This window comes from Pseudopodoces humilis, chromosome 3, assembly GCF_049639895.1.
Source record: "Pseudopodoces humilis isolate 2021_Gansu_Grassland_sample_001 chromosome 3, ASM4963989v1, whole genome shotgun sequence".
Classification (NCBI taxonomy): domain Eukaryota; kingdom Metazoa; phylum Chordata; class Aves; order Passeriformes; family Paridae; genus Pseudopodoces; species Pseudopodoces humilis.
Window position 1 is genome coordinate 59,170,159 of NC_142202.1, and position 25,968 is coordinate 59,196,126.

Sequence of the window (25,968 nt, forward strand, 5' to 3'; positions counted from 1 at the left end):
TTAAACGAAAAAAATAATTAAATGGTGATGTTAGTTCAAATAAAGGGCCAGGTTCTTATTTGATTCCTGTCACCTTTCTTGTGATGATCAACGTGGAGCCAGGTTACATCACATAGGAACACACACCAATGTTCTCAGCAATTTAAAACCTAAATATTATTAAAAAAAGAGATTAACATTGTAGTTTATTTTAAAAATAAATCAAAATGTTTGAATAAACATTCACGCAAGGCTCAGCAGGACCCTAGGTGATTTGAAAACCCACATGCATGAACATGTTTTCCTATAATGCATTTTATAACTTTTCTGTTATAAATTGAAAGCTTAAGAGTGCTGAGGGAAAAATGTTTCTCACATTTCTCCCCAAAAACAATATACTGGAGACCTTATAAACCAAGAAATTCTTATTTTTCTAATGTGCATAGTGAGATAGTTCTGGCCCTCATTTTTATCTTTCTTTGAACCCACAAATGCATTAAGTGTAGAATTCTGTTTCTTTTTTTTTTTGTTACAATTGTCAGTCATATTTCTTCAGTGCATTCAGTAATACTGAAATTTTAAATTAATTCAGAGAACTTTAACATGTGGCCTCAATGTCTGTATGTATATATAATGTCTGTATATATAAATACCTGTAGTTACTCTGAAATATTGTGTGTTTCTGTGGTTTATCAGAATGAAAAATTGCAAGGCCCAAATTTCTGCCTTTGGGTACTTGATCTTTAATCACATTTGAAATTTGTGACAGGTACTTTCACTGTGTGAAATGGAGAATTTGCTTGTGTTACAATATGTATGTTAGGATCCCTAGTTTTCTGCTTTCAAGTGAGAGACCTTCAAAATGGCAGTATCATAATCAAACTTTCCATGTTAAATTTGGTGAAAGTTGTAGATTCTTGCTGTTCTGCTAAAAAGTTCCCTAGAAGTATTCATTATTCATAATTTCTGAATTTATTTTATAAATGCTTTGCATGACTGCACATATAGTTGTACAGTCTTTAAAAAACTAGTGTTTGGTTGAAGCTAAAACAAGATTTTAGCTCAGAAATACACTGGCTAATTTTTCAGAATAATTTTATATTCTTTATCCTTACAATAATGGATAAAGAATATTAAAGTTTTAGAAATTTTATTTTCAAATCAGCATATTTTTTATAAAGTTAAAAATTAGAGTAGAATCCTCAGTGATTTTTCCATCTTCAGAAAAGCAAGAAAATTTCATATTGTTGTTTACAAATTTTTACAGAGAGAAAAATGAATACAGAAAGAGAGTAGATTTAAGTAGAAACACTTCCTTAGCCTTTCTTTTCAGGGGCACGACCTAAATTTTCCTTTAAGTGATGTTTTTAGATGCCACATAGAGGGTTGTTGTGGAATTGTATCTATGTGCTCTTGCAAACTGATTAAACATTTCCTAAAGCCTACTCATACACAAAGGATGGGGCTTATGGTTACTGGGGAAGATATTAGCTGTGCAAACAGAGCTTGAGTTTCACAAAGGGGAGGGTGGATGAACTCTTTGGCCTGATCAAACTCTCTGGGTTAGTTAAATACTTACATAGATGTTGATTCTGGATTCCTTCTGTAGCACAGTTTTCACACAAACTTCCACGTCTTACTTTTACAGACAGAAAAAGAAGGTGTAGACATGGTACAGATTTGTCTGTGGCGTAATTTAGTCTACTACAGTGGAGTAGATGTGAGCTGGCTTTGGCCATTTCTGTGCTCCTGTGTGATTTTGTGGAGCGCTGAACTGCTCAGTTTGGCACTTGCTGGACTGTGTGTGCCATCAACAGTGTGTGTTTAGCTGCACTGATGGGTAAATCTGCTGGTGATCTGAGGTCTCAAGTAGGTGCAACAGCCACAACTGGAATTTTTTTCCTATGTTCCACTGTTCTCTATCATTTCTTCCTCTTGAAAATTGTTCTGAGCACTTTATTATAAAGTACTTTTTAAATATCAGTTTCATCAGGAAAGCATGATGTTTTAATGAAGGAAACAAAAAAATGAGACCTGTCATTAAAGGTAGATGTCAAAACTTTTAGTTGTCTCTTGTTAACAAATACCAGATTCTGAATTCAGATTCTGAATTTAAAAGGATTTTTTAATGCCTATTGAAGATGCATTATTTAAAAAAATATTATGCTTTGAGCCAGAATATATTTAAGGTATTTACAAATATGTTTTGTAAATACAATTTAATAGTGCCACAGCTGGGTAACTGATAACACTTGGGTTTTAGGGTTCACCTGCAGTAGTGTTTTAGTCTCTTCTGTTTGCACAAGATGAAGAAATAACTAGTGCAAGAGCTCTCAATATTAATCAAAGGTAAATTATGTAAGATCTTAGATATTTTCTTTTTCTTTACATAATATTCATGTTACTTTCGGGGAATCACAGGAATGGGAAACAGCATATTTTCATTGATCAAGCTGCTCTACATGATATGTAAATTGTGCAAGAGATAAGATTGTAATCTTCTGTTCATCTCATAGGTAGAATAAGGACATGGATAAGTAATTTCTCCTTATGCTGCATTTACCAATGGAGAACAGATCTTCACTGCAATAAGGGGGCACACAGCCAAGTTTAGAACTTCTCTGTTAAATCTTTTGTTTCACATCTTTTGCAACATTCTCCTCAGGGAAGAGATTGTGTCTTCCTACATGTCCCTACAATGCTTTCTGTTTCTAATGCCTCCAGGAACTTCAGAAGAGGCAACTCATAATAACATATGCTAAGAAATAAAACAGAATAAGACAGTTTCTCAATAGCTGTGCATAATAATGACAATAGTTGTCCAGTAAACAGCCAAAACCAGGCACTAAGCTGGTTTTGTGGCTCTAATTGTTTACATCACTCCTCAGCTTTAAACTGCCTACCTGGCTGAATTGTGGCTCCCTGAAAATTTATTAAACTTCTAGAAGATTTCCCCGCAGGGCATTTTCTATTAACAGAACGAATTATAAGTGTAATAGGCAAATTTTGAAAATAATATAGGCAGAACAGATGAAAGGGATTGCTTGGAGGTAATAGCAGGCATTCAGATCAGGTATTTGCAGGATGGCCCTGCAGTGGTCCCAGAGTGGTGGACTTTGGCTGCTCTTCACATGGGAGAGCACATGGCTGCCTGTCTGCAAACTCCTGCAGCTACGTGTTCATTGGCCTGTTCTGCTGCTCTGAGCTTCAGGCAGTGGTGTGTGCCTCAGGCTCACTACCCAAGGCATTTTCACTTTTCTCACATGCAGAAGTTAGCTGGGAGTTTTCACAGAAGTAGGTTTCTTAGAAAAAAGCATTCCACTTATTATCCCAGATTTTCTGGCAATGGCTGTAAGACTATGTCTTCCTGGGATTATTTGCAGTTCTCTGTAAATGTCATTATTCTGACTGGTCCTGAATGTGCCTTTTAATGACATTCCTAAAGAAAATTATATGGTTTCACCAACTGCTCCTCAGGAAAAAGCTCCCCTCCAGCAGGAGCTCTCAAAGGGAAGGAGAGTGGGATCTAGTGGTAGAGCATACACACAGACAGGTCCACACACCTACGTCTGCATGAAAATATTTCTGTCTCCCTGCTAAAGCCATGCTGAGGGCAGGTCCCTGGGTGTTGAGAGCTTGCACAGGCAGAGACACCACTGCGCTAGGGCTGGGAGCAGGGCTGACAGAGACAGAGATGATCGTCCTGGGAAGCACACCCTGAAAATGGGTCTCTGTAGCATCCTCCCCCTTGTAAATTATCTGGTTTGTCTTTCTTTTCGCTCATTCAATAAAAAAATTTAAAAAAAAAATAAAAATTATTCAGTGGCAGCAGACTAGATCTTTGAAATCATGTCATTTTTGTATTGTTGAGGTGTCTGATTTTCAAAATTATCACTGTGTGTGGATATGTGTGTGCTGACACACATCTCTGTATTTTAACAAGTTGTAAGACTATTTGCTGATAGTTAATTTTTTTCTGCTTATTTTCTGAATTTATTTTTTCCTTATTGTGAGCAGGCATCATGAAGATGTTTACCAGCAGCAAGCAAGTGAAAATTTGTTTCATGTTCATGAGAAGTTCTTCCCAGTATTTCAGTAAATACACGTCTTGCTTTATATTCAAAGCTTATTCTTAGCTGCTTTTTCTACTTGTAGTTCTACAGATGCAGCTCTTTTATTATTAGCTTTAGTTTAGGTTTCAATACTCCATGTTTTCTGTCACTTCAATTTAACTGTATTGCTTATTCAAATAACTGCATCTGCTAAGGATTCATTACTTTCTCTTCACAGTTATATCAGGTCTTCCACGTGCTTGACTGGTATTTTTGCTTCAATTAAAAGACCTTAAGATACAGTGTTTCTTCTACTGTCTCTAGATTTTCTGTGAATCCTCTAGACCTGTGGTCTCCCTCTCCACCTGACAAATTGTTTAATACTGTGTGCAAACTGCAAATTTATAGTATATAATGGTGAAAGAGTGGTATGTATATCCTACATGCCAGACATGCCATAATCTATTTGTGTGAAGCTTTTTGGCATAGCATGCCTGTGCTAGTTCCAGCACTGTAAATTTCCGCCCTATGTTTTCTTAGTTTCTTTTAAAAACACTGTGTTTTCCTCAGGAAAAGTAGTTCCCCTTCATTAGTAATAATCCCCTACTCAAAAACATGACAAATATTGAATTTTACTCCAAGAGTGGGAAAAACATTTTATGTAAAAAGAAACCCCAAAATTGGGTAGTACAGTCACTTAGCTGTATCTGCATGTCTTTTCTCTAAGAATAACTAATTTTTCCTTAGTTTGAAACTTAATAGGTTGTTTCAAAACTAGTATAGTCAGAGGAAATACCAACAGAAATGCTGTGACATGGCTGTGCCCAAGAGCTTAAAATATTTCTGGTTCTGGAAGAGAACTTTTTCAATAGGACACCCAGTTTTAGAGGGCATTTGGGATTGGAAAGGAGGATAGTAGTTGCATTTTGTAAACTCTCAGAAGTTTTGGTCCTTGTATAAAGCAGTTCTTCCACATGCATTATTTGAACCTACGTATGGGAATGGTGTGAGCAGGTTTAGCTCTGCTGAAATGGGGAAGAAGCCCCACACTGGAGATTAAGCTGTGTGGTCAAAATTCAGTAACTCTTCAGTACAACTCACGGATACTCTGGCAACATATTAAAGACAGTAATTTTTCAGCCATAGAGATGGGCTTCCTCTCATCTAACTTGACTTATCTATTGTTCTGAGCCAGCTGCTTAATTTACCTTACAGTGGCAAAACTGGCTGTTTGTATCATCCTAGAGGAGCTGTCATAAATGTATGAGCTCAAGCATCCTGCGTGTGGTTTGATCTCTCTCTCCACTGATGGATGAGAGAACCCAGACCAGCAGCCTGTATTAGATAAGTAACTCCCAGATGAATGAATCAGGGGAGACATATCCCAACCAAAAAGGTCAGGGGAGAAAAGAGACTGTGAGAAAAGCAAAAATTGCAAAATAATGCTTTTTTTTTTTTTAATTTGCCTGGGGGAAAAATGATCTTTTCTCAACCACAGCTTTGTGTAATTTTTTTGCACTAAGCTTACAATGTGACAATACAATACAATAGTGAAACAGGCTAATCATATAACCAGAATAAAACTTAATTATTTAGCATTAGTTGAGAAGTGTTGCATTAGGCATATTTTTATATCAGCACTAAAGTTTTCCATTGCTGATCTCCTTAGAAGAGGGAGTCTCTTTTCAATTAAAGAAAGGCCTGTATTAGAACAGCAGCAGCTGCCAGTTAATCTTCATGTTCTGTTTCGGGGCGAACTGATAAGGAAGTAAAAAACTCCAAAAAACTTGTTGCCAAGGGTAACTCTGTTTTTTGACAGTGGAATGCTTTAGTAATACCAAAGACCCCAGTGTGAAAATACAAAGGGACTCCAGTTTAAGAGACTGATTGATTGGAAGCCAGAAGGGCAGCTTGTAGCCTGCAGTACCTAAATGAGGGCACTGATTTTTAACTTGAGTGATACCAGACAGTAACGACTTGTTATTCTCTGGCCTGAACTTTTACATTTTGCTAAATGTGATAACTCTAGTGAATTGCATCATGCAGCCTGACATAAACAAATGCTCTGTATTTTCCCATGCATTCCCCTACAAAGCAATTTCAGCCCCGGTAAATTAGATTGGCAACCAAACAAGCATCTTACGCTGCAGAGCTTGTAAGCTATCTGCCCTTTGATCTGCAGGGCTGGCTTTTCAGTGCAAGCCTGAATTGGCCCATAAGGCTTTGCAGTGCTAAAGATTCATGCAACTGAGCAGGCTGAAAATTAAAGGTTTCCCAAGCTCTGTCTGAGGAAATAACAGAAATACATTATTCTCTCATATTCTGCTAAATTATTTCATATGCAAAATTGTTTAAGGTATTATTCCATTTTATGACCACAGATTAAATTATGTATGACCACAGATTTTACTGTCTTACCAAACTTTATATTTCTTACATATTTTTATTTTGTGGTAGTCTTCTTTCATTTCACTTGTCTATCTTCACTACAAGAATCCTTAAATTATGCAGTTATTACTGCATTATTTATTCCATACTCAGCATGCAAAAATAACCGACTACATTTTTGTCATCAGCAGAGTTGAATGTCTAGTTAATTTAATCAATTTTCTTTGATTTTTGACTTTTAAATAAAAATAACCTCCATCTATTATGGCAGTGTATTGACTGTGCCAGCAGGTGATAGGAAAATATGTGTGCTGTGTGATTTTTTCGTTAAACAAAAGTCAGATGACAGCAGTCTGAATTTAAAATGTGACCAAAAGTAAGCATGGAAAAGGAGAAAGTACAATTTTTATGAAGAGCTCTGAGTTTTACCTCCCAATTCTGAGAGGATTTGTGGGGTGATCTTCAGGAGACCTTTGCTATTGATTAATGCTATTTTGTCCTGGGCCATGTTTTTATTTTTTCTTCCTCATCCTTAGCTCTATATATGATTTTCAAGTAAACCTATGACTAGATGATGCATAGAAAAAATAAGAAAGTTGTCCACAGCCAAACATCCAGCACTTCTTATCAGAGCAGGCAACAGAGCAGCATTGGGCCTTAGATGTGCAGTTACAAAGCATCTTTTGTGCGAATACCAGAACAGCAGGCTCGTAGGTAGTAAAATCTCTCTTGATGGGGCTTGTGTGGATGGATTACAGAACAAACCTAGCTTGGTCCTACTAGCATCTTGGTGGCATTGTTTCTGAAGATCAGCCTTCTAATTCAGACAAATCACATTGTAGCAGCATCTGAAACAAATTTTCAATAAGGCAAATTACATTGCTCCAATGATAATTAAGTCAGAGCAGAACTTTCTATTCCGATCTAACTGAAGTATTTCTCTTTGGTACCAATCTTTTAATCCTCAACCCCAGCTACTGGTAGTAGTTTTCAGAAAATGATATTATGACTCTCTTCATCTTTGCTCTCACTTGCAATGCATGGTAGTCACAGCTATGAACAGAGCACAGATTCATAAACTCCGCATTAGAAACAGTGGAAAAATAGACAGTGGTCAGAGAAGGGCTCTGCACCATGTCCACAGATAGCAGACTGTATTGGGTTTGCATGGTTATGTTCTAGTGTCAGAGGGGCTGCAGGGGTGGCTTCTGTGAGAAGCTGCCAAAAGCTTTTCTCCATGCCCAGCAGAGACAATCCGAGGTGGCTCCAGGATGGATGTGCCGCTGGCCAAGGCTGGGCCAATCAGAAATGGTGGGAACACCTCTGTTTTAACAGATTTAAGAAGATGAAGAAAAAAAAAGAGTTATTGTGCAGATGTAATTGTGGCCAGTGAATAACAGAGTGACAACACAAGAGGAAGAGCTATTCAGACTCCAAGGTCAGTGAAGAAGGAGGGGCAGGAGCTCCTTCAGGTACCAGAGCTGAGATTTCCCTGAGGCCCCTGGTGCAGACCATGGTGAGGCAGCTGTGGCCCTGCAGCCCATGGAAGGTCACAGGGATGCAGGGATCCACCTGCAGCCTGTGGAGGAGCCCACACTGGAGCAGCTGGATGTCTGAGAGGAGGCTGTGAACCTGTGGGAATCATGCTGGAGCAGGGTCCTGGCAGGGGCCTGCAGACCCATGGAGAGAGGAGCCCACACTGGAGCAGCTTTCCTGGCAGGACTTGTCACCCTGGGGAGGACCCATGTTGGAGCAGGCTGTGCCTGAAGGACAGCACCCTGTGGAAAAGTGACCCACATTGGAGCAGTTTATGGAGAACTGTCCATGGGATGGACTCACATTGGAGAAGCTTGAGGACTGTCACCCATGGCAGGAACCCAACAGTGGAGCAGGAGAGACTCGTCTCCCTGAGTGGTGGGAAGAACAAGGTGTATGAATTGACCATAACCCCCTTTCCCCAGCTTCCTGTGCTGCTGTGACCTTTCCATTGCTGTGTCTTAAGTTGCTGGGACTGAAACTGTGTCTGTTTTATGAAGTGCCAATCACAGTTTTGGTTTCTAGATAATTGTTACGGTATAATTTTAACGCAGACTTTAAAAGAGCCGTGTAATCTGAAAATAGCCCTTGTTGTGTGACTTCCTGCATGTGTTGATGGGTGATGAAGTTCTGCAAAAGGATATACCGGGATCTGATTCTGGGTGAGAAAATGTGGAAAATGAGAGAAAATGTGAGTATTAATGTGATCATTACTTAACTGCATTTATTTTGCAAGCCCTCTTATTCTTGCATATTAACCGTGTAAATAAAAATTTTTAGAGGGTTATGAGCAATAGTTTCTGAGAGTTGCTCTGGAGGCTGTCATGTCAAAATTATGAGCCTTGTGCTTATTTTATCCCTTGCTTTCCCTTCAAACTGAAGGTGCCAGGGTGTGCAGGTCAATGGCTCCTCTAGGAGCTCAGTATCTGAATGCCTAAGGCCTTTCTCACCTAAGGGTCCCTTTTGGTAGCCCCTCAGAAGTCAGCATGTCATTTTCAGAAAACGTGTTTCCTGGTAGTGTACTTCTGTATGTGCAAAACAAGAAAGGGACACGCTATCAATTCTCATATGTTCTGTCTTCAGGCAGAGCTGCGTGCTCACTCCCAAGCAGGAGGAGAAAAAGTGTAATATTATTTAGCTGCACGATCGAGGGGATTGCTTTGCAATTCTACAGTAGAATTAAAACCTCTTCCATTGCGGCCACAAAGAAGTAGACATTGCTGTGCAAGAATGGTGATTCCATGAACAAATGGGAGTACCTTCACTGACTTTATTATTTACACTATTCAAATTACACGTTCCTCTTTAATAAATACAAACTCTTTATTGGCTACCCATTTTGGCCTTAGACCTCAAACATATTTGGTTACATATTACTTTATTATTATATTGTTTTCATAAGGAAGTAATGATGCTCATGATTAATTGCCAATTAATTCTGCTTGAAGTGTGTCAGCTGTGCTGCGAGACTATGGCCATCCTGAAGACCGCAACCACTGCCAGTGGCTCTGCTGGTTAGGAGTACAATGAGTGTACTGCTAGGATGCATTCACCAAATGAAACATGTTTTTGCTTGACCTGAGCTTTTTATGAGATTGCTCCTCAGGGTTATATTTTTTAACTATTACTAAATGCATTATCTTAAATCTTCAGGCATACTTCAGGCAGAAACAATGTTTTATTGGTATTTCTTTGAGGTATACATCTTTTGGATTTAGTCTAAATTACTGTAAGTATTTAAAGTCTGAAACTCCTTATAAGTGGCAGAGTTGCAGGTAATTAATTAGAAATTAAAAATTAAGAATGGGCTTGATGGCAGAGAGAACAAGAGGTCCATAACACATCTCTAACTCTTGTTTTTAAATGTTTGGTTTTATTGTGTATTATGTTTTTTGAGTCCTCTTTCTTAATTAAAATATTTGTTTGGCAGAGTGACCTGCAGAAATTCTGAATGTACAGTATAATTATTAGTAGCACTACATGGGGATAGAAGAATTTATGTAAATTTAGATATATAGCCTTCTCTTCAAGCTAAAAGCACAGCAACAGTTAAATTTTATCTGAAAGTACATATTCTTTTCCAATAAAAATTCTAAACCTTAAAACAGAGGTATGGTAATTACTTCTTAATGCTGTATACCAATAAAACCTGTATAAGAGCCTTCATTGAACAACACAGTCACAGAGTAAACAGATCCTTTTTTAACACCAAGAACAGGAAATATCTGTGCAATGAATACTATTTTCCATCCATGTAGTAAGGACCTTCCCTCCTCAGTGATGTTAGAAGTTTTGTTCTACATTTAAAAGAATACACAAAACCAGTCAAGACCAAATGCCAACAATGCAGCTTAAATTAATCAATCAATCAGATAACATTGGTGTTTAAAATTAAAATTATGTCTGGTATTTGAATCTCACTTAGGGGAAAAACAAACCCTCCACACATATTAAGTACAAATCACACAAATTCCAGTGCCTTAAATAGCGTGGAAGTTTCAGTCTGGAAAATTTCCATCCTCCAAGGAAACCTTACTTAATCACATTATGAGATTAGGGCTGGGCATGGTTTCTGTTGCCAGTTTCTTGTTTCTTGTCTACATCCCTGTTTTTATTTAAATACAGAAATCAAGAGCTGTCACTAAATGCTCTGGTTATATTTTTCTCCAGCTGGAAGGTATGAAAAATGTGTATGAGAATAATTTGGGTTAACATTTTTACCTTTAAAGGTAATTCAAGTCCAGCAGTAATGCTCCTTGTTGTATCTCAGGCGTAATCATCCCTGATGACCATGAGGGAGCCAGAAGCAGTAGCTTTGCTTTACCTCCTGCAATTAACTCACCAGAACATACGCCTTTCTAAGTGGCACAGTGTAGACTGAGAAGCACTTGGAATAAGGAATGATTTAAAGGGATTTGTTAGAGGTGATGACTGAATTTAGGATCTGGATTGTACAGTGATTGCACAGATCTGATTGTACAGAAAACAGGAATGAGCAATAAGCTGTGTACGTGCAGATGATCTCAGCAAAGATTACAGCAGCTAGTCCACGCTAGACTGCAGCCAGCTGAGCGCTGGAAGTGTCTCTTTCAGCTCTAACTGTTCTGTGGCATTAATTTAATGCCTTCTGACAGACAGAGGCATGGGGAAGGTGGTCCTTGCCTGACCCCGGAATGCCTTAACTCTGGGCTGAAGGTCTGCACCAGATTTGTGTCCCAGATGTGACACTGGCATAGGCAGGCTCTTCTAGTAACATGAGATAGCTGTTTGGTTGTTAGTGTTAAAATCCTGGTCCGCCCTGGAGTCATGGATTTCTACATCTACCCCAGCTTAGAGGAGTGTTTCCAGCTCTTGTTTTAGCTCAGCGCACCTCTGGGCTTCGCGCAGGAAGCAGTGTTAGGCAGCAAATGTCTGGTGGTTTTCTTTCAGAATATTTATGGGAAAATAAAGCCATATTACTGACAGTTTTTTTCTGGAATACATAAGTTGGTTTTTTTTAAAAAAGGCCCAACTTTATAAAGCCAAATATTTTAAGTATTTGCTTTTCTGAAGAAAAATCTAAAACCCTAAAAGCGATGTTTTAGATAAATACTTTTCATTTCATAATTACACTTTAAAAAAACTCAGAAAAAATATTGATGAATTCTAATTAGAAGAAATCATGTCACCCTTTGAGAAAGTTTTCTAAGTCGTATAATTTTTTAATATGTGTGCTTGGTATACATTTTCAAAAGAAGTACAAAGACCAAAGTAATCAGTAATCCTTTCTGATGAGAAGTACAGAAAGCAAGGACCCTATAACTTGGTCTTCTGCAAAAGTTTTCAAGTGAACTCAGCCAGCACTCAGTTTCACAGCCATTGCTTTTTGCTCTGAGTTAATCAGAGGCAGAGCAAGTTCATATAAATGAATTAACCAACCACAGACTAGAAACTCTCCTAGGTGTAGCAGTGCTAGTATAAAAATCAAATTTTTACTCTCCATTTTGAGACTAAAGAATTACATTTTCTTCCCTGTGTCACCACTGTCTACCTACATGAGGTGTTGTACAAGGCTGCAGCCTTATCCAGAATAATTTGTATGGCAATATACTGTGTCTTTAAAATATGAGATTAATTTGGAACCACCTGTTTGAGCCAGAAAAAAAAAATAAATCGTTATTTTCTTTGACATTTTAGTGTAGAAACATTGCTGCAAACAAATCAGAAACCTGTTGCTATTTCTATATATAAAAATAAAGTTGCGGTTTTGTTTTCTGACATTTGGTGGGCCATATTTTCTAAATAGGGACACTGTAGGTGAGACTATGGATATATTTGAATAACTTTCATGACTTGAATAACTTTTCAAAAGATGGCATAAAGAACAAACCATGTTTGTTACCATCAAAGAAATCAGAACAAATAAAAAGGTAGAAGAACAGGAATAAGCAAGAAAGACTTCCAGGTTTCTGGAGATGTTTTTAACTTGTAGGAAATCTAACTTCTTGGACCACTGGAGTTGTTTGCATTTTCCTCCTGTTTATACATGACATATTAGTATCTTGACCCTGCTTATCATCAGCTTGAGATGCAAGGCACTGTTACGTTAAAATTTTGGCTTCTTTTATAAGGGAAACAAATCCCAAAACATATGACAAAGTTCAGATTGTGCAATAGTTAAAGTGATAATAGGAAACAGACAAGAGAGGAAGAAAAATTGAGGATGAGTAAGCTGGCCCTGGCAGATATAAACATTTTCGTTGTTCACATTTCAGCCTGTTGACTAAAATAGGGCTTCTGTTAAAATGAGAGGTGAACAGCTCACATGTGATCTGGTTTAACATTAGAATGACTAGAAAATTTCTTACATTATATTTTTTGAAAGTCAGCATTTTCACAAGTCCTAAGAGATTCTATACCATGAAGGGAGCTCTGTAAAACCTCTCATCCTCCTGCCTGATGAGTACAAACCAAGCACCATGACTGTAACCCACAATTTTGGATGCAGAAGTCAGTGCCTTCACTTGTGATATATTTTAAATAACTCCTTCCTTGGGAGCCCTGATTTGAAGTGCTGGGGGTTTGTAATACATCTATTATTTTTTTTCCTCTGTTAGTGGGAGCCAGGTTCATGTATGTTAGTGTGCTTAGTTTGAAAGACTTTCTGGCCAAGCTTTCAAGAAGGGTGGAGAGGAAGAAGCGTAAGGCAGATGATCATGAATAATAAACTGTGTTCATCTTCCTGCAGGTTTCATGAAAAACAGGAGAGGTTGTGCTTTGTTGCATGCACTTATGTTTTGCAATATCCTGAACACTTTAGGCATTTTGATGTAGGATGGATGTAGGGCTTTTGTTCTCCATGCCTCTGGCTGTTAGGAAATGTCAAGCAGAAAATGCACTTTGCCTGCAGGGGAAGAAGTCACCGAGGTGCCCGGTGGTGCAGTATCTCTGCAGGCTTATTCACAACATGGCAAAGAGATGAACCCTGACAGCTGGGTCTTCCTTGCATGTCAGCAACAGTGAAAATTCCACAGATGAGCCTCAAAGAATGAGGTATAACGGGGAAGATAGGTAGTTATATGCATATTCCTTTTTAGTCTTCTTCCAGTTTCTTTCTTTGCTTCTTTGGCTAATAAGAGGTTGGTAGGAAGTGGAGAGGACAGAGGAAGGAAATACATTTCAAAGTCACAGGTTTCCTCATAATTAATGAAAAGAAAGGTGGATTACCATTTTCAATATAACCCATCTAAATTACCCAATTATTGCTTATCTTACTGCTTGGCTCAAAGTGTCATTTTAGAGTCCCCTTGTAGTAAGAGACCAGAGCTAACAAGGCTGTGTATAAATAAAAATCCAAATAAAAATTAGCTATCCACTTAAATCTGCCGAGTTTAATGGCTATTATGTACTGTGCTTTTTCACTTTTTATGTGTATATTTCACTCCTCTGCCTTAGTGTGCCACTTCAAATTATTTTCTTTCCATAAGTATCCCAAAAGTTGCACAAATTAACAAAACGGTCATGGTGACTCTTCAGGGCTGGTCCCCCATCATTGTGACTGGAGACCAAGAAGAGTACAGCTCTGAAAATTGTATGTTATCATTTATTGAGTCTACAAGTACTCTGGTAAACCAGCCACCCTGATCTAGATATCTAATTATAGATACCTGCTTTAGCAACTAATTTTACACCTAGGGCTACTTACGTGCCCTTCTAAATGCATTAATGATTTCCTGAATTTTGCCCCTTATTTGAGAAACTCAGTTGTTCATCTTTACTTGTAAGGCTGTCCAGAAAACAAGATTTTGTTTATTTGAGAAAAAAAATGAGGTTTGGGAATGTCTTTTTGGCTTGGAGTACAGTAATCTATACAGATGTTCTTCGTGGAAAGTCAGAGAGGCAGTGTGAGGCAGCCTAAATAACCAATCTATTCTATTGTTATATAAGCTAAAATGACCAATAGCTGAGTAAATAGGACAGCACTCACCTGGGATGTAGAATGGCACATTTAAACCCCTGCTCTAGTTAAATACTACAATAGAGTATGGACTGTATTTTTTAATTTTCTTTTCTGCTGAAGTTATTCTACTAAGTAAATACAGTTAGTTATTCTTCAGATCAGAGAAGTGTCTAAGGGCTCTGGCCCTCTTCCTTCTCTTGTTTCATTTAGAAATTGTGCTGTGAGCCTTAGGGAGCTAGCCATTGAAATATTCCCATACATTTTGAAACTACAGTATTAATAAGATTTTTCTAAGATTTTTTAAATATAATTTTGACCACTCTATTATTTTCTTTCTTTCTTGTTTATATGCTGTTTAAAAGGGGAAAGAGAAATTTCTCTCTAATCAAGTTGTAGTAAAAACATGTGAAAAGCATAACTTCACTGCTGCTCTTCCTTATTTATTTCTGCATCTGAAGAATGTAAGTTTTCCTACAAGATGCATTGTAAAGATGAGTGAGGATTTGTTCTAGTTTTTGTTTCTATTTTCTTCACTTAAGAAAGCCAAACAAAACTGCTTTTTGAAGTGCTGTAATTGTTTAGGTAAGTGACACTGAAAACCAATGACAGGATGTGAGTTTCTAATTTTGGTGATGTCCCATGGTTTGAGGGGAAGCTGGTTTTGAAGTAGTGATTTTAAGCACAGCAGGTGCTGGGATCCTGTAGCAGAAGGCAGAACTATCACAAGTTGGGACAAAAGTTCTCTTTTTTCCTGGTGGATATAGGGATAATATTCCCATAACCATTTCCTTGACTAACATATGCAGTACTCAGAGCTTCAAAATTCTTGTGATACATTTTGGTATTTAATCTATAAGCTGCCATGTTATGACTGTGTTTGGGCTCTGCAGTACTTGGATAAATATGCATTTGTGTGATGGAGCAGAGGGAAGATGCAACATCAAGCTGAAATGGATTTCTGAATCTTTGTCATTCAGTGTGATATATTGGGAAATACATTTTTATTTCATGGGAAAACTGACTCATCTTCTTCAAAAATACCTTTTACTTCTGTAGTGCAGTAATTCACAATGATGATAATGCTAACTAAAATGGGGATTACTGAGAACAGTACAGATGATCCCCTATGGAGTACTTCAGTCTTGCCTCCAGAATAAAACTTTGGTGCATCTGAATCAATTGGCATCTTTCCACTGATTTCTAAGTTCATTGAAGTGGATTATGCTCTTCTTGGGTGGACATGCAGGTACTGAGCAGCATCTGAAGTCCCCAAGAGCCCAATTTCAGTGTACTTTGCAGATTCATGTCAGCAACCGTGGCCTTGATGCACACTGGCTGCTTCCTCCTGCCCTTCCTCTTTTGTAATTGATCTAGCAGTTTGAACAAAATGCAGAGAGAGAAATTGTGTTGACAATATTTTAATAATGTAATAAACTGCTCCTGCTTACCCTGTTCTTGTCCTCCAGTAGCACATGAATGTGCTTGCAAAATGAAATGGATGCAAATTTAGGATGCATATATATTCTTTTCCTGTTTAAAGTAACCTCTTTCCTAATACTGAAAGGCAATACTGCCTGGCACCCTGCATCTTAAGAGTTGCATTGTCAAAGCTTTACTTTTCTTGTGAAAATATTAATCATTATCTTATTGAACTTGAAGGTAGGTATGACAGAATGGGATGAAATCTTTGAAAGCAGGAGCAAGGGAAGAACTCCTTTCATTTTAATACTGTATTCTATAGAGCTGGTATTTTGTGGAATATGATTGTTCTGAAATTCAAAATAATTATTTTCAGAAGTATTCATATTTGCCCAAGGGACATCATCTCTGACAGAGATGATTTAACATTACCCATCCAAACAGAGAGTGAACACTTACATGGAAATTAAACAATTTTAGCCTACGTGGAAGTTCTGTGGTCTAATTCAAGTGGGGGCACTGGGGCACCACTAAGAGCCCTCCAGCTCATCACTGCCATAAACAGGCTGAAGCACCCAACCTCTCGAGAATGACTTCATGTTAATAAAATATTTACAACTGAGTGGATTAAAAAAATGATAATAAAAATGTCTAATTTCTTGTAGATGTCAAAAAAATTTGCAAGTCCATTTTGAGCTGCAGAGGAATGTGGGGTATACCTCTAGGCTCACCCTAGATATACAGAATTTATGGGCAGCTGTAATTTCAAGTAGTACAAAAGAGGCAGAAACAGGGATGAAAACCTTTGAGTAGTTTATATCCTCCCTCTTGATGGAATGTGGCTAAACAAGATTGGGCAGGGAGAAAGAAAAGTGACGATGCAAGACCAGGATGGGAGAAAAGAGAACAAGAAAAATTGTAACAGGTTTTGTCCAGATGCAGAATTTTTTCCCTGCCCCTCATTGATGTACTTGGGCGAAATGAAAATTTTGGAAACTTCATTCCTTGAGTTAGCAGAGTGTTGGGATGACATCTCAAGCTAAGTACAATCTAACATCAAGACTACTCCTTTAAAATAAAATTGTTGTAGAATTTTTAGTCCTGTCTTCATATCTGCATTGAAATAGTCACACTGAGATATGTTTTCTTTTTTTCTTTTGTTTTCTTTTTACCATTGATAGGTTGAGCCATTGATCCAGAAAGGCCACGAGAACCTGGTGCACCATATCCTGCTCTACCAGTGCAGCAGCAATTTGAATGACAGTGTTCTGGACTATGGGCATGAGTGTTACCACCCCAACATGCCAGACTCTTTTCTTACGTGTGAGACGGTCATTTTTGCTTGGGCCATTGGAGGAGAGGTAGGATAAATGTCTGCCTAGCATGGTTCATTAATGGGGCTTTGTGAGGGTGTGTATCATCATGAAATTTCTTCCTGGTGTAATAGTGATTACTTAATATGTCTGTTTTTAAGGGTATGGGTTCACAGTCCCTAAATGCTTCAGCAGTAAATCCTCAACCTCCTCTTGGCCTTTCAAGTATGTAATGTGGTGGTCATCCTGAGTGACAACCGAAAAGTAATGAAAATAGTAGAGAGGGAGTTGATGCCTTAGGGGAGAAAGATAGCTTTGGAGCATGGAAATCTGTCACTGTATCAGATTTTCCCATCTGATGTGGAAATACTGTGCCTTCAGCAATGACTGCTATCTGCTACCTGCGGATAATGACAGAAAGAATCTGTAGGTGACTTCATAAAAGACACAGAGGCACAACTTTCTGAATGAAGTTATACATAAATTTAATTAATGTTGTGCCTCACCAGGACCTGATTTTGCTGCCCCATTCAGGCATATCATTCTGAAGTTTCCTACCTGTCCAAAGGAACATAATTTCAGTGTAGGAGAGATCCTGTGTCAGTGCAGAGCCAGCATAAAGAGACCATTTTGCTTATGGCAGTGGGGCATATCTACAGAAAATACAAGCTGTGATACCATGCTCACCCCAGGCTGTGTCTGCAGCTTATTTCATGTTAATTTAGGCTACAGTTAATGCTTTCAGCTAACATAACACAGCATGACTGCCAAAAGAATCCCAGCTCTTTATGCCCTTGATTCACTGTGTGCCCACCCAAATGATGGTTTGGGCATAGAGGGATGGGGTGATGATACTTTCTGGAACCTTCATTTGCCAGTCTGCAGTCTAAAACCATCTGCAAATGCTGCAGTGTGAGGAAGCAAGAGTTGTTACATGGACCCATCAAAAGAAGTTTAATCCACTATGAGCATTATCCCTGGTGTATGCTTTGTGCATTTTTGCCATCAGCTATGCTCTGACCTAGTATTTGTACTTACAGCTGTCTTAATCTAAGTGAAATTAAAAACTCATATAAATAAGTTATCATTTGACAAGCCCTATGGAGGTTTTTGCAAGGATGATCCTGTTAAAGATCGTAGAGTGGAATCTGACAGATCTGGGTTACATTCAGGTTTGCCCAAGTACCCATTTCACTAACTTTAGTTTACCCTTATGTAGAATGAAGGTGATAATACTTTTTACTATATACTACAATTAATTCATTAAGGTTCATCAAGCATCAAAAAATTGGAATCTCAAATTGCACATTTCAGGAAGTTAGAACGTCAAATTGCATATTAAAATATTAGCTATATACTATAAAATGGTGCAGATTAATTCCAGTTAAAGTGAATTTGGTAAATGAGTTCACTTAGGAGATACTGGTGTTTTGGTTTGAATGGGGAGTGAGCTTTTGAAATAAATCTCCCAGTTATCCCCACTTACAAATCTTTGTTCATCATCATGAATGGTTTGAGAATTTTCACAGGCCTCTCTGGGATGAAGTTAAAATAAACGTGCAGGGATGAACCCAGCACCTTTAGCAATAAATGGGGTTCAGTGCATGGGACCTGACCAGAACTTGTCCAGAGGAGCATCATTTGGGGACAGTGGGTCCAGCACAAGTGTTTCACCATGCAGAGCTACTTCTCTTGCACTATTGGCCAGTTAATGGAAACATAGCCATGAAGATCATCAAACCATTTTACTTAGAATACAGTTACTTGTGCACAAAAAGCAAGTTAATTACATGCAACCTCTGTATTCCCTGGAAATACTGCTTTTAGAAGCTGGGAGCATTTAAGATGTTGATTCACTTCTTCATAAGGGTTTTATTGTCAGACTAAGTGCTTGATGATGCAATGTTTATAAATTTAAAACGGAATTTTCCTTTTCTGCTCAAACAGAATAAATAATCATAAGATCACAGGATAATGCAGGTTGGAAAGGACCTCAGGAAGTCTCTAATCCAGCCTCCTACTCAAAGCAGGGTCAGAGGTGAGATTAGACTAGTTTGCTCAGAGCCTTGTCCTCTGGGAGGCATATGATCTAGTATTTTATATTGACATAGTTACTAAGTTTATTGAATACATAATAGGTACATTTCATCACAATGCCATGTTCAGAAAGCTGTAAAAGAAGTTATATTTGTAAATTTTGTTATTAATATGATCATATCATTGCAAGAAGGAGTCAATGTACTTACAAAGAGAAATTAACTCTTAACTGTGGCAAAAAAAACCCTTAACTCTGTATTGATTTCTGTGTGTATTGATTTCCAGGGCTTCACCTACCCTCCTCATGTTGGCTTATCCATTGGCACAGCAGCTGACCCTCTGTTCGTCCTTATGGAGGTGCATTATGACAATCCATCATACACAGAAGGTTTGTAGCCTCACACGCTTTAAAACGTGCTGGACTGGAAAATGTACTACACACAAGTGCTCATCCCTGCACTGCATAGCAAACAGAGCAAACGAAAAGCTGAGGGTTATTTTTTTCTGATCGATAGTTCCATAGCTCCTGGTTCACAGTGTTTTTCCCATTGCCCTTGAATATTTTTATTTTTATTTTTTTTTAGTATTTCTTATATAAACATCTACCTGAACTGTGGGCAATTTCTGAAGTAATATAGACTCAGGTTTCTAGACCATTCACTGGGTAAAATAAGCTTATCTGAAAAGATAAGGTTTTAATTTATAATAGTGTTTTAAAATTCTTCTTCCTGAATTTAATTTATATTTAGAAGAAGTAAAAGGAAGAAACAAAGGATCCCAGGAAAATCAAGGTGACTTTGATGATGCCTTTGGGAAAGATACTTTTTGTTCTGAAACAAAAGTTTATTAACCTACTGTACATGAGAATATTGTGGTGGTTGCTACCTATGAACAGAGTAAAATCCAATGCAGCATAGTGTACTGGTCTTTCTTTACACCCCCATGTGTTAAAATAAAATTTGTTCTGTGGGGTATGGCATTCTGCGTTACTGTCATTTCCCATCTTCATCTTTTAAATTAATTATGTTAATTTTTTTAGAATTTAGTGACTGTCTTTGTGCTTCCAGTGTGTGGGATACAATAAACTTCATTTGCATCCTTGATATTGTGTGCTTTTTCATCAAATGGTGCATGAAAGCCCAGGAAGTCACATGCTGAAAAACTGTGCCTGATTTGGTTGTGTCACTAAATCCATCATTTTGCTTTAATTGACTCTGCTGTATGATGATGTTGGTTTAGCTGAGCTAACACAGATGAAAAACTGGAAATCGGTAATGTTTTCTTTTCTTTTAAGCAATAGGAATAGTTTTGCCTTGCTGGGACAGTCCCTAAAGACCTGGGAAATTCACACAGCGTAGGCATAGGAGGGTGTTTGTAATCCAGGTCACGTTTCTCCTCCTCCCTGGCAAAATACAGTGTGAGATTGTGCCAGGACTTCAAGAGGGTAGACCTGGGTGCTCCATCTGCTTTAGATGGGGACCAATGAGTTCTCCTGACGCAACAGCAAACCTGCCACTGGGTCACCTTCATTTGTGTGTTTTGGCACCTGCGTTTTCCCAGTTTGGGTCTTGCAATGAGAGGCTGCACTGTTTGCCTCACATTGTGACCTGGGGTAATGTTTTCCTAACTGACTCAGATTGGTAGTGACTCTTGGCTCCCAGTTAGGAGGAGTTCAAACATTTTTTAGTTTAACATGGATGGTTTTCACTGTTTCTGGTTTTGTAGTCCTTAACATTCACTTCTCATTTGAAACGTGGCCTTTTTTGAGATTGTTTATCAGAAACTCTGATATACCAGAGTTATGCCATACATAAGAATGGCTGACATTTAGACGTTAACAACATCTAACAATTTCTGAAGCAGAAATACCACAAAGGAAAAATGCAAGTTGATGAGGTTGTACAAGTATCTCCAGGAGGGGAGTGAGTACGGGTTGCCAGATGCTAAAGCTGGGACGTTATGGGACATGATACATCACCTTAAATATTATTCATATGTTGCAGAAGGTCTCGTGCCTGATTACCATTCTTCATTGGCTATGCGCAGTTCCTTTGTTCCTTAATAATTATATGCACTACTCCATCTTAGGTATTTTAGTGACTGGGTAACAGACCCCTGCCATTTGCTTATCTTAAAATAGACTGTTGATATCATATTGATGTAAAATTTGGCTTCAGGCACTGCTACATCTGTTTTGTTTCTCAGAAGATAGGTCACTGGGAAGCATCTTACCTTCTCTGCAGTATTTGATAGGGTTTTTTTTCATTTTTCATTTTCAAAATTGAAATTATTTCAGTTACTATTCAAAAATACTAAGAAATGAACAGGTGAACTGACAGAATGTAGTTCCTGTGCGAACACAAATTAATCCTTTTTTTGTGTATATCTTAACTAATAAAAATTACTAATAGAGGACAAGTATTCTAAGCATTTAGATGATAAAGGCAACATAAATTATTAATAGATGCACAAACAAACACATATGGGTAAACATATGTGGGTGAACAAAATAGATTTGTGTTATTTTGACACAGGTTCCAAACAGCAGGCTTATTTTTGAAATCAAGTTAAGACCTTGAGTCAGGGAAACATTAAAGTACTCTGTAATTTTCTTGTCCACTTCTCTCAAGGTGGGGGTATTTTCTACAAGTCTGGGATTTAGTAAGGCAATTTTCATGTTTAATTGATGCTCTCTTAATTGGAGAGATTGTAAAAGGGATGTATTTTTTCATCTCAGGTAGGGTGTAATGTAGCAGACAATCCAAACGGAAAATATAATTAATGATAGGACCCAAGATGAAGAAATAGATAAAATTCTCAACTAGAAGACAACATGTGGCTTGAAAATAGTAAAGATAAAAAATAACTTTCTGCATATGGTTTCACTCATTTCCATGTTATTGAGGTTGATTCCTTAATTTTCATGTAGAAGACTTATGACATGGCATGAAAAACATGAAGCAATTTGGTTTGCTTTTTTTTTCTCCTTTAAAAACTGATTTTTAGCCGTGGCTAACTGTGTTCTTTTGTTGCAGGCTTAATAGATAACTCTGGTTTGAGGCTAATTTATACTCCAGTTTTAAGGAAATACGATGCTGGGGTTATTGAAGCCGGTCTTTGGGTCAGTCTGTTCCACAACATCCCACCGGGCATGCCTGAATTTGTGTCAGAGGGTCACTGCACACTGGAATGTCTGGAAGAGGTATGTCCCTTGCCTGAATCCACTGGTTTTCATTCATGGAAATAATTGGAAGAGTTACCTGAACTTCTTGAGAAGATTGATAGTTACAGTTAAAATGTGAGCAAAGGCATCTGGTGGTACATGTTGTCTTCCAGAATGTCTTTTTGAACTGGGTATTTGGCATGCTCACCACTCAGGCTGCTCTGCTTATTTGAGTAATAATGGATGACACTGAGATTGCAATGTTTTAATTTTGTGTTCAATATGTAAGTATACTCTGGCAAAGCTATTAATAATTCAGAATAGCTAGCCCAGAAAAAAAAAAAAAAAGTTGAGATTAATTCAGACCTGGGCATGTGTGAAAGGCTTCTAATGATGAAGTGAAAGCCTGAAAAGTATTCTTCAACCACAGAAACTGAAGACCTGAACAGGTTTAACATTTATTAAGTATTCGGTTTCATTAAGAAAACATATATATCTCTGCAGGTAATGGAAGCATTGTCTAAAGTCTGTTGACATAGACACCATTGGTGTCACCAGTGGTGACTGTATAATGGGAGATTCCCATATACTTTGTCATTTATAGAGAAAAGTTGAATTAGTAACACGGTTTACAATGAAGGCCAAACTAGATACAAAATTTAGATTTGTTCTTGGTGGTGTTAAATGTTGTGTATTGTCCTGGCATTTTTCAGCCTTAAAACTCTTGATTAATCCATTGCCATGAGGTTTCTGACCCTAGGGCTGTTCTTGAAAGCTATTGTGATTACATATTATTTCTACCTTGAGCTCTGAACAAGAATTAAAAGTTGAGCATACTAAATGCAAAGTTTAGATCAGCAGATCTAAGATAGAGTGGGAGTGATGTCAGATTTGTGTCAATTTGGAAGAGTTGATTTGCAAATGTTTTTGACCTGGAAAAAAGTTTTAGATGTAAACTTACAGTATTTCACTATGAGTTCAATTAAAGATGAAAAGTATAGGATGTTAGAACTACAGCTTCTCTATTTAAAGTGCATCTCTTTGCATCATTCATAACTGCATAGAAATTCCTTTTCACAATAAACATCCACATTCACTAGTATCAGCCATTAGCACCAAAATAATGCACAGGTTTAGTACAATTCCCTTGAAAGTCTTAAAACTATTGAGAATTAATTGCAGTCCAGTTGATTTTCATTTTAAAAATGTGCGCATTAGGAGTAAAAATATGTTTTTGTTAAAAAAAATAATCCCAGAAAAAAACCCTAGCCTTTTTTGTACATAAACTCTGAATTTCACTTGCAGTTCAGGTTTTGCCCCGAACTGCATTTTTTCAGTAAACTGAGTGAATTCAAAATGCATTAATGAGTGTATTTTCACTCTGTTTGTAGATGGCATTGCATTACATTACTTTGCATTTGGGAGCACTGATGGTGTTGGTTTCTCTTGGCCAGGCTCTAGGGGCTGAGAGACCTGCTGGGATTCAAGTGTTTGCAGTACTTCTCCATGCTCACCTTGCTGGCAGAGCTATCAGGATGCGCCACTTCCACAACGGCGAGGAGCAGAAGCTACTTGCTTATGATGACGAGTTTGACTTCAATTTCCAGGAGTTTCAGTATCTGAAAGAGGAAAGAACCATCTTGCCAGTACGACACTCTTAATTCTTCTACTGAAAGTGTTTAAGAGATCATGTGCCTAAAATTTTCTCACCTTTAGGACAAATTTGCTACTGAATTTCTTAGCATAGCGTCATAGAATTCTTTCATGTTCTGTTAAATTTTCCACTTATTGCAGAGTGACTAATGCATTAAAGTTTCACTGTCTCAGGAGTATCCATATGAGTCACCACAGAACTGGCTTGGTTCACCAAATTGAGCTGTTCTTTGGGTATGTTTGATATCCTTAATAACTTGATTTGAACTTTACTATCACAAATGTTTGAACAGAGCAGATTAGAAGATCCCTTATGTGCCTGGTGCTACCATCTTTGTGCATCCAGAAAGACCAATAATGGAAATGCCACCATATGGCTTTACAGAGTTGTGGGATCAAGTAGCATGTCTTGAGTATTTGCACAGAGCAAGTATCCAGACTTACAAACATGTTTAAAAGTCAGCCAAGTCTTCTGTTTGTTTCACACTTTTTGTTGTTGGGAGTAAAACTCCATGCTCATGTTCCACCTGATCTTTCACTAGTAAACAAAACACTTTGAAAGAAGATATCATACAACTCTACCTACTGTGTTCCTGAAAATAATGTAACATAACTTGTAGAAATATTCCAGCTACAATTATATTATTAAGCAGTAGCTATGCATAGGTATTGCATGAAAAGAGTCTGTATATTTTTGTGTGTCACTCATTTAAAAATTTTTTACCGTTCTTTTGTTCCACCCATTATCTTTTTTAAGTTTTGGCATGATGACAGAAATTTTAGAGCTGCCAAATCAGGGTGCTCCAGATCTGGCCAGCAGAGCAGCTTGTCCTAGTGCATGTGAACAAGCATGTTATTGAATTTCCAGATGCAAAATGTCAAAAAATGGAATTTGTTTACAATTAAAACCATTAAGGGAGATGGATCTGAAAAGGCCATTGGAATGACTGAACTTCAAGTATGGTCAGGAGCCCCATGTTTTAAACTTCAGGGGCTTCTCTTCAAGCCACTTTCTCTCTTATGTCTCTTACCCCACACTGTGAGACTTTGATATTTGTACTTTAAAGACAAGAAGCTAAAATGCTCACTTTATAGTTTAATTTCTACAGCAAAACCTGGATGTTCAAGTGCAGAATTTACCCTTTGAAGTCAAATTGCTTGTAGACTGGGGGCTTCAAAGACAAACTGATGTTACCTCCTTCAGTAAAGAAGGTTGAACGGTTTAGGAGGAGGGCTGGTGGAAGATGACAGGTTTGCAGAGAAAGCCTGTAATATTTTTAGGAAAACACATGCAATTAGAGCAAAAGGCTTCTTAAAATTCAAGAACATAAGGGAATAAACAACAGAAAAGCTATAAAGGGTATTTGATAGTAACAGCAACTTGACAAAAAAGCCAGCTAAAGTAGAAGATGGAATTCTTTCTTTGAAGAGAACCACTTGTATGCCTTTCATTGTTTTCATCTTATGCAAAACTACCAGTGCAGCTTTACATACATCATCTGGTGTAATTCAGAGAACAGTTTAATCAATTAACTAATAGTATGATTTTTCATGTAAGTTCTTGTTATTTTCTCTTTCTAAAGCTCTCCCAAGAGTGTATCCTTCTTTCAGTTTGTGGAGTCCAGATTATTTTTCTTCAGATAGCAGCACTTTCTTCTCCATTTAGAAACAGCAGATCTAGTCTCACAGAAGGAACAGTTTTAGTGAATGTTATCCAGTCTGTGAGATATGAGCACCAGAGACCTCACTGCCGGGAACAGCATATTCCCACTGGAAGCAGTGACTCTGTGCCAGTTCATGCTACTTCAGAAACCTCTGTCTCCATTTGGCTGACATGAGGCTGACGCACCTTCTTCCAGCAGTCTGGAGTACAGATTCTGCCAGCCTTGATCTGGAGAAGCAGCCTGTAGGAAAGGAGAAATTCTCAGCCTTTGAAGGGTGATCTGCTTATTTTTAGAGAAGTATAATGGTTGATAAAGGAAGATGATG

The 25,968-nt window shown here is 37.8% G+C and overlaps 1 protein-coding gene across 1 annotated transcript in view; it reads left to right on the top strand.

The window, feature by feature from the left end:
- Nucleotides 1-25,968, top strand: part of MOXD1 (monooxygenase DBH like 1) — a 51,457-nt gene that overhangs the window by 17,097 nt on the left and 8,392 nt on the right. Inside the window, exons 5-8 of the mRNA XM_005518636.3 lie at nt 16,995-17,174; nt 19,449-19,551; nt 22,199-22,365; nt 23,781-23,972. Of these exons, the coding sequence (XP_005518693.2) occupies nt 16,995-17,174; nt 19,449-19,551; nt 22,199-22,365; nt 23,781-23,972 (642 nt within the window). The remainder of the gene's footprint in view (nt 1-16,994; nt 17,175-19,448; nt 19,552-22,198; nt 22,366-23,780; nt 23,973-25,968) is intronic.